The sequence below is a fragment of the Schistocerca serialis genome, chromosome 5 (genome assembly GCF_023864345.2).
Source record: "Schistocerca serialis cubense isolate TAMUIC-IGC-003099 chromosome 5, iqSchSeri2.2, whole genome shotgun sequence".
Classification (NCBI taxonomy): domain Eukaryota; kingdom Metazoa; phylum Arthropoda; class Insecta; order Orthoptera; family Acrididae; genus Schistocerca; species Schistocerca serialis.
In genome coordinates, this window is record NC_064642.1 from 492,372,118 (window position 1) to 492,391,409 (window position 19,292).

Here is a 19,292-nt window from a genome sequence, read left to right on the forward strand (position 1 = left end):
CTGTCAGCACCAAAACAATACAAATGGAGCTCCACAAGCAGGGAATTGCAATGCAAGCTGGAATTCCCAAACTACTCATTAGTAATACAGTTGCCCATACAAGGGAAATATGGCGCTGAAGCCATAAAACCTGCACTATGGAGCAATGGAAGAAAGTAATTTGGTTGGAGTTCTTGCTTTGTCCAGGGCTGGTTTTGTGAGCACAAGGACAAATTGTCACATCGTCCCTCATCACTGCACTCACCAGATCTCAGTATTATTTGGTCTTTGTGGTCTGCTTTGGAGATAAGGGTGCATGATCGCCCTCCACCTCCATCATTGTTACTGGAACTTGTCCTATTTTGCAGTAAGACTGGTATTAGAGTCCCTTGAAAACTATACAGGACCATTTGAGATTACTGAAAACTGCTTTGAATTAATCAGTTTCCTACACCATATTAGGCATGGTAATGTATTGTGGTTTTGGTCTTCCCCTATTTTTGTCCAACCCCTGCATCTAAATGATATTACAGTAAATTGTTCTACCTCGGACCAATACCTAATCAATTTTAAGCAGTTCTTTTATAAGCTCAACATGTAATAAACATGGGTAGTGTTTTCCAACCAGGTATTCAAATACCTCTACCAAGTGCTGAGCTAATATTGTCTTGAACCAACATCAACCAGTATAAAAGGACTAGCTACCTCCCTGCACCCAAATATTTGAAGGATTTCCTGTTATTTTTGGGTAAGATGAATTACTGTGACAAATTTATACTAAATACTGTGCAAATATTACATCACACCAATTAGTTTTGGAAAAAAGGGTCAAATTTCAGTGGCCACAAATTTTGTCAGGCAACATTCTTGAAGGTATGAAAAATTTGAATTCTGCTCTCTGCTTGGTAATGTTTATGCCAGTCAGACAATTAGTCTTAGCAACATATGCCTCACAATTCAGAATAGGCACTGTGTGTCATGTGAGTTTCCCAAATATATGGAATAATTGACTAGATGTATGTTTAACACAATAATAGCAGCTGAGATGAACTATAGCCTCAATTTCTAGATGTGGAGGCATTTTGTTGAATGTAATGAGTCCAGGCCTCCTAAACATGCACAAAACTTATTACATAGAGTCTGACATTTCTTCCCCATCTCACACCCTACTAGCCATGGGAACTCTTCCGCATCTACTTTATCGGTCCATTCAAGGGGGGCTATGTGGTTATTAATTGTGTCATCCATCCATTTTCCTGTATGTTGTCTGAATCAACATCATATTTGACCAAGACCCACAATTCACATCAGGTGAGTCCTATTTCTTTTGCCACATCTAATCACTGCTCCCTTTAATTCAGCACCAGGCTCAGAAGCAGCATGGTTGTTCAGAACATTCAGATCTCAAATGAAGAAAATAATGAAGATGGCAACCACTCTTCATGTACATACACACACATGTATAGTCATAGCCCAGCAAAACAGCTGCATAGTTGCAGGCTTTGTTACCTTCCCCATATCCTGAACTCAACTTACTGAGCCTAATTCTCATAGTCGCACCTTTACTACAGTATGAAGCTCTAGCCTGGACTTGTACATATGACAGAGAAGATTCAATGGGTCATTATTGGTCATGAGGGCGTCAAATGTTTGATCACAATAAGTTATAGAAGTGGTACTCATAGAACTGTCAGCAACATATGACACTGTCAACCAAAGAAGTTGAATAGAAGGTTGTAGTCAATCACTAATGACTACTGTTTAACAAAGTTTACCCATCGTTTGCTGCAAAGTAGAAGGTTTCTTGTTACTTTGCATTATAGGATGAGCAAATAGAGGACCCTGAAATAGTCTCCCTTCGGGTTAGTGTAGTGGTTCCTCTGCTGCACAATAATTATTTATGCTGATGATATAACAAATGCAGTTCAAGGCAAAACCTTTGAGGAAATAGAGATGAAGCTGATGGCGGTCTTTGAAGATGATTATCACCTAAAATCAAAATCCCAGAAAGATGCAGCTCTACATCTTCCATATGGGAAACCAGGATGAAGTAAATATTATCTGGAGTGGTGAACAACCACTATAATATTCCAAAGCATCTGGGAGGAAAGTTGGATCATAGTCTCACATTCAAATATCATTGCCTAGAAACAAAGCTAACAGTATCTGCCCAGAACATCATCCATCAACTTACTGGCACCATCTGGGGCTCACAGCCAAACATGCTCTGTATATCTGCCCTGGCACTATGCTTCTCTGCAGCAGAATACGCAGCACCAGTTTGGTGAAATTCCACAAATGCCAAACCGGTGGATATGGCGTCAAAAGAGACTGGGAGCATTGTGACTAGCTGCCTATGACCAACTCCTGCCACCAAAATTTATCAGATTACGGGTACAACACTATCTGACATCCACAGAAAAATAGTTGCAGAAATGGAGAAAATGAAGCACGAAATTGACTCCAGACACCCTCTGTTAGGATATGAACCCCAAATGCCTAGGTTGGATCAGTGATGATATTCATGCACATATCAATAGCTCCCTCAGCACCTGGATCTCCCCAAACAGAACTATGCAAAATACATTAACTAGAAGGGTATGGGAGAACATAAAAAAGAAACTTGCTGTGGGCTTTCACCTAGCTTATGTGAGAGGAAGGCACAAAAACCAGTTGAGGACGGGAGTGTCACGGTGCAAGGCAAACCTCAGGAAGTGGGTCCTCATGGCTGAAGATGAGTCCTGTGAGTGTGGTGGGAGTGCCATCATCTCAGAGCCCCAGTAAACAACCCAGACCCCACTGCAGCCACCAACAACTCCCCACCACCTTCTGAGTTTCCACACACTACCCACCTCTGTTCTGGCAAGGCATGGGTCAATCAGTGTCTGCTTCACAGGCCAGCCATATTATGACCAATACAGCTAGTGGATGAAAAATACTGAAACGAGTTTTTTTCAGAAAAATGGAAAGATTGGTACGAAGATGAATCAAATATAAATGGGATTTTTGTTTCTAAGCATCAACTGATGATAGTACAGGATCTGAATGTCTAGTATTATTGGATGGGGCCATTAGGAATGGGGAGAGCTGGGCATTACGTACTTTGAACACCTTCGTCAGTAATGCTCACAGTGTCACAGCAACAGGTGCACACGTCCACTGTGCAATGTATGATAAAATTTCTTGCTCGTGAAGGAGTTTGGGCAAGAGAGTTTTTCCAGAGATTGACTGCACAGTTTGGTGAACAAACGTTATCAAGGGCACATGTGTTTGCGTGGCATAAAGATTTCAAGGAAGTCCAAGAACATGTGGAAAACCAACAACATGATCGCTGTCATCCAACCGGCATTACTGATGAAAACGTTAATGCAGTCAGATTAAGTTATGGGAACTGCCAAGTGATCATCACAAATGACCTACAGTTCTGTAAAGTGTGTTCCTGATGGGTCCCTCACTTTTTGATTGAAAATCAGAAGTTGAGACGTTTGGAGGTCTGTCAGAGGCTTACAGAAAAGTCTGCAAAATAAAGTAATGCGGGTCCACTACTACACTCTTAAATCCAAACAAGCCAGCAAGGAATGGCAGAGAAAGGGGTGGGGACCCAGTTAAAGTCAGCTGGCAAGGTCCTTTCAACTGTTATTTTGGAGTGGCGAGGCATTTTGCTCAGTGATAGCATGAGCAATACACAATTGGTGCGATCTGATGAAGAAGGTGTGGGATGCTTATCGCCACAAAGGATGAGACCAACTGATTCAACAGGTCATCCTCCTCCACAACAATGCAGGCTTCATACTGCAGCTCTAACAGTCTCCAAACTACAAGGAATGCACTGGACTCAATCCTCCTTACATCCCAGACCAACTGCTCAGGGATTTCCATTTATTTGGATTGCTTAAAGAAGCTTTTGCAGGGCACTGTTTTGTAGATGATGAGGGCATGGAGGAATTCATGTGGAATTGGTTCCTGACGTAACCAGCTTCTATCTAGGCTGCTGTGATAAAACACCTTCCTTCTCACTGGGAAAAGTGTATTTCTAAAGTGGCAACCTGTGTGGCAAAATAAACTGTAACTGCTTTTCATTTTTCAATAAAAGATTAAAAAATAAAATCCTGTTTATATTTAATTTACCCTTGTAAAAGTCAATCTTGGGAAAGATCAGTTTCAGTTCCAGAGAACACATTAAGCAATATTGACATTACACATTATCTTACAAGAAGAGGTTGCCAGGGGTGGGACTGACTTTTTGAAACCATTTATATGGTTGGGTTGCGTTGTTTTGGGGGAAGAGACCAAACTGCGAGGTCATCGGTCCCATCGGTTTAGGGAAGGAAGTCGGCCGTGCCCTTTCAAAGGAACCATCCCGGCATGTGCCTGGAGCGATTTAGGGAAATCACGGAAAACCTAAATCAGGATGGCTGGATGCGGGATTGAACCGTCGTCCTCCCAAATGCGAGTCCAGTGTGCTAACCACTGCGCCACCTCGCTCGGTAAACCATTTATATGGTTGTGTAGGTTAGGGGCCCAGGTATCACACACTGCAGCCATTCACCCTGCTGGGCCCTAGTTTGTGAGCTACCGAAGAAAAACATAATTTGGAATTTCAAGTGATGGCCTAGAGCTTTAAAAATAATAGCAGTTCTGTGACTGGTGGCACAGCATAATGATACGTAGATTTCTCACATGCAGAAGGCTGAGGGTTTAAATCCCATCAGGTGCTCTGAAACTGTAATTTTTAAATCTTTTTCAAAATGACTGTGACCTTTATTTTTATTCAATTAATTGGTTAAAATATTTTATTTCTAATTCTTATTCACACATTTTTAATAATTTTATTATTTTTATGATTTGCTTTCACTTGTTCTTGTGTAAACTATTTTTCTTGTATTGATGTCACTCTGTGACCAATACATTACATCTCTTTTTTACGGCCATCTGATTCCTTGCAGTCTAGTTAGAACAAATAGTGACCTTGAGGGTTGAATTTTCAAATGTTTTGGATTCTGTGGATTTTCTGCCATTTGACTCTTCCCTGGAGGCTTCACCCCTACCACTTCTGCAACAGCCACAGGTGCATATGGACACGTTGGAACAGTTGTTGGTTACTTTGACATGGGCTCAGCTGTCGGTTGTTCACCAGCTGCTGTTGTCCCCCATGACGAATCCGCAGAAGACTGGGACACTGATGAGAAATGGCTTTGTCCACATTTTATGGCATTTTGCGTGGTCGACGCAGATGTCTATAAGGCTCTTTTTATCATGGATACCCACTCATATGTATCACTTACTGATCAGTTAAGAGTATTTTGTTTTTTTTTTTGAGACAGTATGTGTAATCTGTTGTTCTCCTATCACTACAAGTGTACAATGTGGTTGCCGTGCATGTTGAATTGTACCAGTGTCACAAACAGCTCCAGCATTCCTATTGAGCTTGGGTGGCCGAGTCTCACTGCCTCAGTCGTGAATGTCAATTCGTCATGGCTAGATCTCAGGAGTATCACGTGATCACCACGGTCAAGGACACTATCATTCATTCAGCCCCTAGTAAGAAGGTGCGTCAATGTATCCTTCAGTTTGAGGACCTTATGTTAAAGGAGGTTTTGAGCACTGCACAGCTGTGAGTCCTTGTGAGCTGTGGGCCGCTGATGAGACGCTTGGAGTGAGTGATGAAGGTGCAGCCTCAGCATATGGAACAGTGAATGCCACTTCCTTTGTACCCCTCTTGCTTCTTACAACACGAGGGGCTGGCCTTCCCCCTTGTAGTGGGCCTCTTGCCATAAACGTAAAAAATAAAGGTTGCATAGCAGTGGTATTCCAGTCTCTACCAACTAAGTAACCTATGTTCTGCGTTTACTGTCCTACAGGCTACTGGCCTCAAATGTAATCTTGCTAAATCTCACTTTATCCAACCTTCCCTTGTTTATTTGGGTCATAAAATTTCCTAGCAGGGCGTGCGTCACATGGTGTGCAACATATCGCCACAATTATGGCTTTGCCCTGTCTATCTAATGAGAACTTCTGGCTTTCCTTGGCAAAATTGTGTACTATCACAAGTTTAATCCCATAGTGGCTACTATGGCCCACCCCTTGCATCAGTTGCTTCAGAAAATGTTCCATCTATTTGGTCTGCTGACTGTGAGCATGATTTTGTGCAGCTTAAGGATAGTCTTCACTCCCTGCTATGTCTGCCAACATTTCAACCTGGCAGGTGTCTGGTCCTGGCTATGGAATGTCCCACTATAGAGTGTGTGTGTGTGTGTGTGTGTGTGTGTGTGTGTGTGTGTGTGTGTGTGTGTGTGTGTGTGTGCGCGCGCGCGCATGGGCGGGCAGGTGGGGGGGGATTGCAACTCAGCTCAGCAACTTAATTTTCAAGTGGATAAATAAGCTCTTTGTATTGCCTATGCCTTAAAAAAAATTTCATATGTTCTTGTGTGGTGGAAAATTTCCATTTCATTACCGATCAAAAGCCCTTGGTTTCCCTGATTAGCCCATCAGCATCCTTACTGGACAAAGCCATTCATTGCCCTCAGTGTTGGGCTTTGTTCTTGTCCTGGAATGATTACGAGATAAACTTTCATCCCATATCACAATGCGCAAATCCCTGTGCTCTCTCTTGGCTCCCCATGGGCCATGATCTTTCATTTGACCAGGAGGAATTGCTTTGTTTTCAACAACTGGACAAGCAGGTAAGGTGCATGATTGATGGCTTTCCCATCACCAGTTCTCGCAGTGCCTCTGCTGTGGTGGTGGATCCAGTGGAGTTGTATGCACGACACAACATGGGAGACCAGATGTCTGCCAGACTGGGCATCAGACTTGCTCCAGAGTTTTTATGCACTGTGCCATTGCCTCTCCCTCTTGGATGGTGTTATTCTCCTTTTGATGGAATGATTTACTTCCCATATCACGATTCCTGTAGCTGTGCAGCTCTTATTACATCAGGGTCACTGGGGGATCTCTTGCACAAAACTGTGGGCTTGCCACCATATGTTTTGGCCAGGCATCGATCGGAAGGTGGAACACATTGTCATGGCCTGTCGCAAGTGTTCGGGTAAGCTGGTGGCACCATGCATGCCTTTCCCCCATGGTCAGCACCTATACAGCCTTGGGAAAGAATCCACAGTGATTTTGCTGGTCCTTTTTTAAACACTTTCTGGTTATCAACAATTGGTGCTTTTTCTCATTTTTGTTTCATTTCCTTTCTGTCAATGACAGCAGAAGCAACTGTCAAGACCTGCTGGAGGTAATCTCCACGGAAGGCTTGCCTTGCACCCTGGTTCTGGACAATGGTCCTCAGTTTGTGGCACAAACTTCAAAGAGTTGTGTAAATGCAATGGCATTTGCCACTTCATAGTGCCTCCCTTCTAACCACAGTCGAATTACAAGGTGGGATGTCTTGTCCGAATGTTTAAGACACACAGACGCGTAAGCACATAGAAGATTTCCAGGCCGAGGGACCTCTCACAATCTCTGCATGACCGTCAACTGTGGACACTGCTCAACCTCTTGCTGCCATTCAGCAGTCCCCCCTGGTGCCTGTTTCATCGATGATTGCACCCAGCACACCAGTCGGGTCATGAGATTTGGATGGCACCCTCACTGGATTCTGTCAATTCCTCATAGCCAGCACGGTCACTGGGTCTTCACAGTTCACACCATAGACAAACTTGTGCCTTCCCACTGGCCGGTGCCTCATTCTCCGTCACTCCTGGCCACTCCAGGGGTCAAGCAGACCTGATCATGACCACTTACCTCAGCATTCAGGGCCTCATTACCACTGATGGCAGGTTTGCTTCCTACAGTTGGTGCCAGTGCCTCCAATTCTGCTGAGGAGGTGCCACTGTCAATGGGGACAGAAGATGGGTCTCCATCATTACAGGCTCTCCACACCAGTCTGCCCTCTTTGCTGCTCATGTCAGTGCCCGTCGTCTGACATCCAGGTGCCTCGCGCTCCGTCGTCGGTCCTGTCCACTGATCACCCCATGGTCTGTGGGCAGCATGGCTGCCATTCTAGTTTGTCTATATGCACTGATCCAGGCAAATCAGAAACTTCTCGCACCTTTAGCTGCGGCGAACACCGTCAGGGATGACACGGGTGCTTCTTCAGTCACAGCATTGTATATGGCAATGTCTGATCTTTTCCCCCCGCAAGGAAGGAGTAGTGTAGTAATCAACTGGTTACTACACCAACCACCCACAGCAGACACAAATCGGGCCACTATGACAAGCATAATGCATGCTGACTTTCAAATGGCACACTTGCAACTAATCAAGGAGGTCATCAGGGCAGTCTGGTCACTTACCACAGTCACCAGGTCTGCCGTGCATCCGCAGCACTACACCAGGTACACCTAATACGTATAGTGCCTTTATAAGGGCATGAATAGCATCAGTTGTTAAGGGTGTTTGAGACGTGTGAACTACATTCATTGTCCTCTTGTTAACATCAATCCGTGATCCAATAATTTGTATCTCTTTTATGGTCATATGTTTCCTTGTGTTCCTAATTAGAACACTAACTGGTTCACCTATTACAGAGCGCACATCACCAAAACAACAAAATATAAATTCCAAAACTGACAAGCTTGGAGTTTCCATACACAGAATCAACAACTAACATAATTTTGGAATTTTCAGGAAACCTACAGCCACAAGTACAACCATTCATATCAACTCGAACCACCCACAAGCAAGCAAACTCTCAAGTTTCATACACGTGCTACACAGACTCAACAGAACTCCACTGGACGAACTCATCTACACACAGGAACTAAATACAATACACCAAATAGCCAGAGAGAATGGGTACAACACACAAATGATAAACAAACTGAAAAACAAAATTAAAAAAAAAACAAATTAAAAGAGAACAAAATCATCAACAAATCAGCAGCCACAACAGAGAACCAAGAACACAAGCTGCAGACAAACACAGGATACTGGGAACACCCTACAGCATAGCACACACTAACATACAGCAACAAAAACGTACACAGGGTGGGAAACATACTGAAGAAACAAGGGCTACAAATATCATTCCACACAAACAACAGTACAGAAGAATCTAAGATCTAAAAACACCTCTGCAGACAAATTCTCCAAAGCTGGAATATATCAGTTAACCTGCAGTTCATGCCAGTCGGTCTACATAGGCCAAACATACAGAAATTTCAAAATGACATACTCCAAACACCTCAGAGCCCTAAGAAGTGATAGTACACACTGCACTTTTGCAGACCATCTAATTCAAGAAAACCACCACCCAAAAAACATGGAGACTGATCTTAAGATCCTCAGAGAAAGCAACAGTCTCTATCAAAAACTCATAACAGAGGAGAACTACCACACACACACACACACACACACACACACACACACACACACACACACACACACACACACACACATTCAAAATCAGCACCATAACACACACAAGACCAACGATGAACAAGTGAGCAACGACAATAACACGACACATCTCACTGAGTGTATTGCCAGAAGTGTCTGCTCACATCACATTTCGCTACATTTTGTATAAGTGCATGTGAGGAGAAGTAGTGAGTGGAAATTTATGAAGAACTGAGTGAAAGCAATGCACTAAATAGTGGCTGATTGAGACACCGACCAGGGACAGGAAACATGGCAGAAAATGTAAGTAAGAAACGTACATAACATCTAACCTCAAAACAGCTCTCTACAAATACGCAATAATTTTTCTTCGTGTCTAGTTTGAAAATGACATGCTGTGAAAGAAATGACAAAAACGAGCACTAAAATCGATGTTTAATAATACAGTTCACGTAGTGACGTAATTTTAAGGTGAGTGTCCAAACAAAACAAAACAAATTGCAAATATTGTATTACTTAGGTCTACGGTAGTTAAATTATTACAAATGTGATATTATACTTTATAGAAAATAAAAATTTAACCCACAGAAGATGACTCATTGGTGTCAAAACATGTCTGGGGGAATATAAAAATAAAGTAATTGTGTTTGCATAAGGTCGATTCCCAAAATAACCCAGTTTCTAAATCGCAAACATGGAAAAACGAGAAGAGGAGCTTCAAAAAACCTTAGTAAAATGAGTAAATATTTCTAGTTTCTTACTTGAAATGCAGGAAAAAATAAAGAAAGAAAATTATGAAGTGGGGTACAAGGCTGAAATAATACCCTCATTATCTTACATAAACAGTTTCAGAATCTATGTAATAACTTTTTGTTTTTAAATTGTGTTGTTGTTAATGTTAGCAATAGTCTCCTAATTACGTTTATCACAACTATAATAAAATCAGCATTGTTGTGTAGTGTTACAACAATAGGGAAAAATACTTGATGGAATATTTAACAAACTCAGAAGAATCTAGAACACTGTAACTTTCCTAATTGATGCTACAGTGAGAAGTAAACATTGAGTTGGGGCAAAGGTGACAGAAAGAAAAGATGACTATTCACAGAGAAAAACAAAATTGTCAATAAAAGACAGAATTCGCACATGATATGCAGAGCATCTTTGATGCTTCAGATTTCTGCAGTTAGCAGCTGGGCCATAAACTAGTTTCTCAATACCATCAGTGACTTTTTATGTTCCAAAAACATGTGAATAAGACTGAACAATATCCCTTCCATATTTTAGATCTTCTGTCAATTGTTTCCTTAGTGCCCCATGTTAGTGTGAAGAGAATGAGTTTCTTTATTATTCATATAACTACCCATACATATTATTTGTAATTTAAGGAAATATCATATAGAGGAGAGATAAATTTTAAGTGAAGACAACAGGGTGTATTGTATGGGCACTCTTTCCACTGAAAATCAAGAAACCAACAGAACTTAATTTTTATTTATGGAACAGAGAAATTAGAAATAAACTGTACACATATAAAAAGGGGACACTACTGTTGATCTTGAACTGAACTTCTGTGATTCATTACTGCACATCTGAATGTGTAAAAATATAGGTATATGCCTAGTATATAGGAATTTTTCAACAAAAACTGCTGTTTTTTCCCATTTTGGTGTTGATGTTAACTACTCAATGGTCACAGATAGCCTCAACAAAAGTTAATGAATTCCAGCTATGTTTGTCAATAATAATAATAATAATAATAATAATAAGAAGAAGAAGAAGAAGAAGAACAGGTACAAATAAAAAAGTCAGTTATGCATAATATTAGATAAATTTTATACCAGCTGAACCTGCTATAAAAATTTTGCACTTGATGTTAGTATACATAACATGTCAAAGAATTATGTACAGCTTCTATCAAGTTCAATGGAAATTACTGCCTTTACACAATTAACAGGTTGCACAGGTTCTTATTTCATATACAAAAATTAGCTGCATCAAAAAACAGTAGTACATAACTTACAGGTATACAATAACTATGAGTTTAAAGAGAAAGATCCACACTCCAATTGCAAGTGCAAGAAGGCTGCTAACTATTCACTGGAACCACTCAAGTCTATTTCACAAAGCGTAATGTCAAAGCAGTCGTACTGTGTAAGATCACCTGCAAGTAGTCTCACTGCAAAATGTCCATTTCCAGCACAGATGTTTGTAAGAACTGAAATTTTTTTCAGCATATAGAAACAATCTTCCCTAAGTGTATCAATTAAAAAAACAATGCTTTCTCTGCTTCACTGTGATGATATCTGCAGCAATTAAAGGTACTTTGAAATTAGGTTACAGCCAAGCATGTCACTAGCACAACTGCGCTTGTGGCGGGCCCCCACCTTCTAAGCTGTGGCAGGAGACATTGACAGGAATCCTGTTTGGCCACAGCAGGTAGCACTCATTCAGAAAACTGCGCAAGAGAAATAGCATTAATGATATCACACGGAAACATGCAAAGCTCTTAGCAGGGAAGCAACCTAACAATCAATGGAGTCCACTCAGGGGTCATGCTAGCCCGCAAGTAGGCTTACAGTGAATCTTAATCTATGTGAGACAGGCTTCAATGCATTCTGAGATGAGCAAACTACATACAATGGTTCACCAGATTTAGAAGAACTAACAGTATGCTGGGAGACAGGATTAAAATTATCGATTGTAGAGTGAATATATTTCACCATTCTATCAAAAGACAATAATTTTACATTAGCTGTGGCTAAATACACCAATACACTTTTTTCCACTTTAGTTTCGACAATTTCATTTCTACCTTTATTGCTGCTCCCTCTCAGCAATTTCACTGTATCTCTTATGACATTTCTTTTGGTTGTAATCTTTCTTCCAATTAATTTATTAATCATTACATTGTTTGTACAATCAGTTCCTAGACTGACTGTGTCTTGCCTCAACATTGTGTCACACTGTCTCCTGCCATATCATCATTTGGTAAGCTTTCACTTTTAATTTGTCTCAACTGAGGAAATATCATACAGTGATTGCTCCAAATCTTTGATTTATGAATGGTCCTTCACTTATTCATAGGTGTCATTATCTACAGTTTCATCTCTCTATTAAGTGTATCCACTGTAAACTACCATATATATACACTCACATTATCATAAGAACGATTTTCTGCATAGGGACTGTTACTTCTCCAAAATAAAACAGAAAATATGCTGGATTTTGTTCCTGCTGTTTTATTTATGAGACATTTTGTAAAAATGGTTTTTTATGATAGAATTTGTATTTCAGACATATATACCATGAAACACTCTTAGTCTACACCTCAAGAATGTACAAAATGCAACAAGGCTGGATTTTTAGAATGTTGCCAAAATTACTACATTACAAAAGCAATCTTTTTTCATATGTGCCTCCCCTTTCCAGTTTCCACAACAGCAAATAATTCAAGCCACACCTAAGTATTACAATTACTGTATCATGCTCAATCACCACGCCTTTAATTCGATTTCTCCCAGCATGATTTATAACAAAATAATCCATGGGTGTATTGTTCGCTCTTGGTGTTCAAAGGGCAGCAACTGGCAGTACACCTATGGATTACTTTAACATTTTGAATTGTGTAGCCACATGAATATGCATTTGACCTTCATCTTGAGGTCACATCAATTTCTTCGATGAAGAGTCCAACAGTGCCACCTGACACACAAAACTGCTTTCTTATTAGATAACGCTTGCTTTATTCTTTCAGCTTAAGGTTATGATTAGTATCAGTAATCACACTGAACTCCTTTGTATAGATTTGGGTTCATGGTATATTTGAACTTACGATACTTTATTGTTATTGCTGTACAATTCTTTAATGATGACCAGAGGCAAAAATGTGTAAGAAGTGATTCAATAATATACATCCATCCTGAGAATTGAGAACCTCAACAGTTTTTGCCTATTATCAATATCGATACTGGTAAGATATTGGTCCCGGGAATTCCAAGACCTTACCAAAATCTCTACAGTAGTTTCTCAGTGTCCTCCGACACATACCGTTGGGTGGCATGCGGAGTATAAATGTAGATGTAGATGTAGACCCAACATAAAGAAAGAAGTGAGCAGGTGACTTCAGATTATATGTGTAGAGAGAAGATTTAATAAAACATTATTGGTTAAAAACAGTCTTGGTTGCAATTATTATTATTATTATTATTATTATTATTTCTTTCTTGTCTCAGATGTTATGTCTGATTAAAAATGGAAGGTGACGTGGACCTTGATCAAGCGTGACTTCCTTTTAACTGTACGGTATATGTTACATTGCATTTAGGAACTTTCGGGTAATTGAACAAGTGTCAATAATTACAGATTTCTGTAGTTGTATATATAAGTTTGGATGTAGCTGTATTGCATTGATGTACTGGTGGATATTGTGTGGTATGACTCCTGTAGTTGATAGTATAATTGGTATAATGTCAACTTTACCCTGATGCCACATGTCCTTAACTTCCTCAGCCAGTTGGATGTATTTTTCAATTTTTTCTCCTGTTTTCTTTTGTATATTTGTTGTATTGGGTATGGATATTTCGATTAGTTGTGTTAATTTCTTCTTTTTATTCGTGAGTATGATGTCAGGTTTGTTATGTGGTGTTGTTTTATCTGTTATAATGGTTCTGTTCCAGTATAATTTGTATTCATCGTTCTCCAGTACATTTTGTGGTACATACTTGTATGTGGGAACATGTTGTTTTATAAGTTTATGTTGTAAGGCAAGCTGTTGATGTATTATTTTTGCTACATTGTCATGTCTTCTGGGGTATTCTGTATATGCTAGTATTGTACATCTGCTTGTGATGTGATCTACTGTTTCTATTTGTTGTTTGCAAAGTCTGCATTTATCTGTTGTGGTATTGGGATCTTTAATAATATGCTTGCTGTAATATCTGGTGTTTATTGTTTGATCCTGAATCATGAATCCTTCTGTCTCACTGTATATATTGCCTCTTCTTAGCCATGTGTTGGATGCGTCTTGATCGATGTGTGGCTGTGTTAGATGATACGGGTGCTTGCCATGTAGTGTTTTCTTTTTCCAATTTACTTTCTTCGTATTATTATTATTTTGCAACCGAGACTGTTTTTAACCAATACTGTTAAGCACTGGTTTGCTGTATGCCACAGATGGATTGGAAGAATTTCTTAATAAAACATTTTTTATTTACTTACTAAAACATGATTACAACTTACATTTTATATTTGCATGCAGTAAAGTTCGTCTATTACACTTTTTTACCGATGATGAGTGCAATGTATGAGCAAATGGTAAAAGATATTTTTATGCGAAATAATTACAATTTAAGATGTTTCAAATTTTTTTACTTCACTTGTACTGTAAAACCTTGCTCCTGGTTGAATTTTATGATTGTAGGTCAACAGGAAGTACTCTATAGGTTTTGATGAATGAGTTTGGGGGTAATCAGAACACGTGACATAAACAGCCGAATCTTTTATTGCACTGACTTGGAAGATAAAACTTTTTACACCACCAAGGGACCATACACCTTAGTATGTGGCATGAATTTGAACTTGACATTCCAAACTGTTCTAGAGAAAATTAACAGGCAGATAGACGAACAGACTCATGGATAAAAAATAACAAAAAATGTTTTTTTCGTGTTATATTATTATAAATTAACAATTTTCAGATTTTTCCTTTACATGTACTATGAAACCTTGCTTCTTGCCAAAATTTCAGGATTCCAGATCAACGGGAAGCATCCTATATGTTTTGATGAGTGCATTTTCGAGTATCAAAGTATGTGACGTAAATGGCTGTATATTTTGATTGAAATGACTTAAAAGGTTAAAATATTTACACCTTGAAGGGATCACGGATCTTAATACTTGACATAAATTTGAACTTAGCACATATACCTGTTCCTGAAAAAGAGAGTTTTTAACAGTCAGGCAGACACAGAAGCTTCCAAACAAACAACAAAGTGATTGTATAACAGTTCCGTTTTTACAGATTGTGGCGTGGAGCCCTAAAAAGTGTAATATTCCACAATGGCTTACATTCATTAGTAGAAAAAAGAAATAGGCAAAAGGGTCAAAAAGTTACATCTCTCATCTTTTCACACATCACAAAGTGTCTTGTCTGGATCTGGATCTAAAAAGGTATAGTACAACCAGTTGTTCTCATGAATACCAAAGCTCGAAGAATTAAAAATATTTAAATTTTACTAAGTTGTTCTTTCATAAAATGCACCAAGACAACAACCTGAATAACCATAACATATTCTTTTTTCTTTCTCTGAGTCTACATTTGGTTTCATATTATTTGGTGCAGTTCACTTTAAAGTTGAATCTGATCTTATCCCCCCTCTCAGTCCCATTCCGCAGAGACCAAGAAAATACCTGAACTCAACTCTGTCTGAACAGGCCTCAGAAGTCCCAACGGTACTGACCAACTGCCTTGTCATCCTAGCCTACAGGCATAACTGGATGCGGATATGGAGGGGCATGTGGTCAGCACATGGCTCTTCCGGCCCTTGTCAGTTTTCGTGGCCAGAGCCACTACTTCTCAGTCAAGTAGCTCCTCAGTTTGCCTCACAAGGACCAAGTGCACTCCCTTGCCAAAAGCGATTGGCAGACCGAACAGTCACACATCCAAGTGCTAGCCAAGCCTGACAGAGCTTAACTTCAGTGATATGACGGGAACTGGTGTTACCACTGTGGCAAGGCTGTTAAGAAAATATCCAAGCAGCAAAAATACAGACAAGAAAAATATTTAATAAGGGGGGGGGGGGGGGGGGGAGAGAGAGAGAGAGAGAGAGAGAGAGAGAGAGAGAGAGAGAGTGACTTTTCCTGTAGATAATAGTTGCTGCTATTTAAAATAATAAATCAAGTAGTCACAACAGGAGAAAATATTTATGAGTTGATAACATGCAAGTGCAGAAAGGTTGGTTCCAAAAACCATAACATATTATCATGACAAAAAATAATCCTCTTTTATTAGCAATATACACTACATAAACATTTATAATGTCTCTGCATAGCATAGAATATGATTGTAATAATTCCATGTAACCTCAATAAATAATAATAATAATAATAATAATAATAATTCTTTTTACCAAGTTACATACAACATTTTGTTGCATTTATGGATGGGAATTTAAAGCTATGCACTACAAAAATCTCCAGGCAACAAGAAGAAAATTGTGTAAGTAGTGTCAGCAATGTACACTAACTTCAAACAAATGCTTATAAATACTAAAAATAGTATAAGCTAATTTCAATAACTGATGCATGAACAAAGCACACAAGGAAAATTGCACAATTCATTTTTAATGGGCAATTAATTACATTACTATTATAAATCTAAGTGACTAGTACATTCAAAATTTTTCAGTCTTTACAACTCACAAAGGAAGACTACTGATACTATGAAGGATTCATTAAGTGGCACAGCACTCGATATCAAGAAAAAACAACAAATGTTAGAGGAAATTTGTTGCAGACCAAAGCCACATGCAAGAATCAGTCAGATGCATTTGTGGATAATTTTGCAGATAAGAAACAAAAATGAAGGACAGAATCCACAAAAGAGCAAGCATACAAAAAACATAAATAAGGGATAGTCCACTACTGGAGGATCGTCTCACCAGACCAGAATAAGAACAATGTCTAGAATACACTATGGCACACCTTTGTCGATCCTCTTCCAGTAAGGCAATGAGAGAATCTCGTCGTTCAACAATCTCCAGCATTTCATTCAAGATTTGGCCCTCTTTTTCGACATCATCTGATGTCTTCTCTGAATCTAAACAAGAGAAGGAAATGTGACATTCAGGTTAATCAAGAATACAAAATTCCTGTAAAATTAAACTCCTAATGGTTAAAAAGATTAATCACTGTTCACGTAATAGATGAGAACGATAACTCTCTGAAGAAAATTGTATTGGTATTTTCCTGGGTTTGCATTCTTCATACATCAGTATTACTCATTTTATGTTGTAGGCTCTAATGACATAATAATGACATAGATAGCAATCCCAGATTTATATATTATGTTCCATCTTTAAATCAACTGAAAGTGAAAACATATATTGCATATGTCCTCCTCACTAAAGGCATTCTAAACAATTTCAAAGCTTAGTAACTAATGTAACTAGTTTTTCTAACACCAAAACAATATAACAATGAGATACAGGAAAACCAACAGGGAAAAGACAAGGATTCATATACACAACTACAAATTCTCTATTGTGATTTGTGTATAATATGACCTAACTTCTTGTTTGTAAAGCTATCCTCAGAAAGTAGTTGATTACCTTTATCACTACTGAAGCCTCACAAAACACTAGGGAAAACTTAGAAATTAGCAGATATTTGCATTAGCAGGTACTGCTTAAAACAGGAAGGGAGGGAGGGAGCGAGGGCGGGGAGGGGGGGGGGGGGGGAAGAGACACAGAGAGAGAGAGGGAGAGAGAGGAAAAATTTGAAATAAAATGCATTCTTCCGGCTACGATGATGTTGCTAGAAGAGTAATAAATTATTGTGCTGGTTAGATAGTTATGTCTGTCATCTGACAATTACTCATGGTATCTTTTCTGACAGACTTAAAAATACAGTAGAAACAGCCATCTCTTTAAAAATGAAGATACAACAATTCTCTCTAGTCACTAGGAATCAATTCAAAACTTTATGCAAAAGTGAGCTATAAAATACTGAGTCATTTATCGCTGCAGAACTCATTAACAATCTCTTAATTTGGCTTTCATAAAGGACTTTCTACCAAAAAATAAATAAATAAACAATCTTAAAATTCAGGAATACATCTAGACCCATATTTCATTCTGAAAGCCACCAAATAATATGTGGGAGAAGGCACATTGTGTACCATCATCATTCCCTTCTCAACCTGTTGCATTTGTGAGCAGTGTAGGGGAAGAATGACAACTGGTAAATCACTATGTAAGATGTCTTTGGGAGGAAGTAGTATGTTGCTTGATTCTTGCTGGAATATACATTCTTGAAATTTTAACAATAAGCATCTCCAAGACACACTTATGTCAGCTAATGATCCAGTGAAGTAATACACAGCACTTCAGTGAATCTTTTTCTATATCCTTTATTAATCATGCTTCTCAGGAGTCCAAGACTGATCAGCAAGATTCAAAAATTTGTAAAATCAATATTTTGTAAGCTACCACCTTTGTGGATGAATTACTTTTTGATAGGATTCTTTCAGCTGTTCACAGTCTGTTAATGATGGTGGTGTGGAATGAGAAGATGACACCCAAAGATTGGAAGATGGCACTAATTGCCCCCAATAATCAAGAAAGGCAGTAGGCAGGATTGTGGAAACTACAGAGGAGTCCGCTGGTACCACACCGTGCCAAGGTATATGAAAAGTTTCTGGAAAGCAGAATCCAAACAATGGTCAAGAACAAACAGAGGAACAGTATGGCTTCAGACATGGGAGGTCAACTGTTGATCTCATGTTTGCAGTTTTGCAGTGAGACAGCTTCAGGAGCACCACTATGAATCTGGAGACCTTGTGATGGCCTTTCTTGTTATAGAAAAGGCATTTGATAGCATCTGAAGAAGAAAGTTCTGGGCAGCACTCGAAAAGAAGGGAGTGTGAAGAGAGACAACAAGCAGAATGGAGGAGACGTACTGTGGAAGTTGTGTGAAAGTGGGAAATGAAAGGATGGATTGGTTCCAGCAAAAATGTGATGTGAAACAGAGACATGTATTGTCACCTCTCCTCTTCACTGTGGCCTTGGATGAGGTAATGACTAAGGTGGCGGAAAAAAAAAAAAAAACAACTGGAGAAGACATTATAAAGCAATGGTGTTTGCAGACGACTTGAGGATCTGGGGAAACAGGGAGAAGGTGGTTTAGGAACAGCTGAATGCTTGGGAAGAAAATTTGAGACAGTTGTTGTTGTTGTGGTCTTCAGTCCT

The 19,292-nt window shown here is 39.3% G+C and overlaps 1 protein-coding gene across 1 annotated transcript in view; it reads right to left on the minus strand.

The window, feature by feature from the left end:
* The window catches only part of LOC126481676 (F-actin-monooxygenase Mical), a 561,514-nt gene that overhangs the window by 12,562 nt on the left and 529,660 nt on the right, over positions 1–19,292 (minus strand). The window contains exon 31 of the mRNA XM_050105609.1: positions 17,029–17,143. Within this exon, the coding sequence (XP_049961566.1) occupies positions 17,029–17,143 (115 nt within the window). The remainder of the gene's footprint in view (positions 1–17,028; positions 17,144–19,292) is intronic.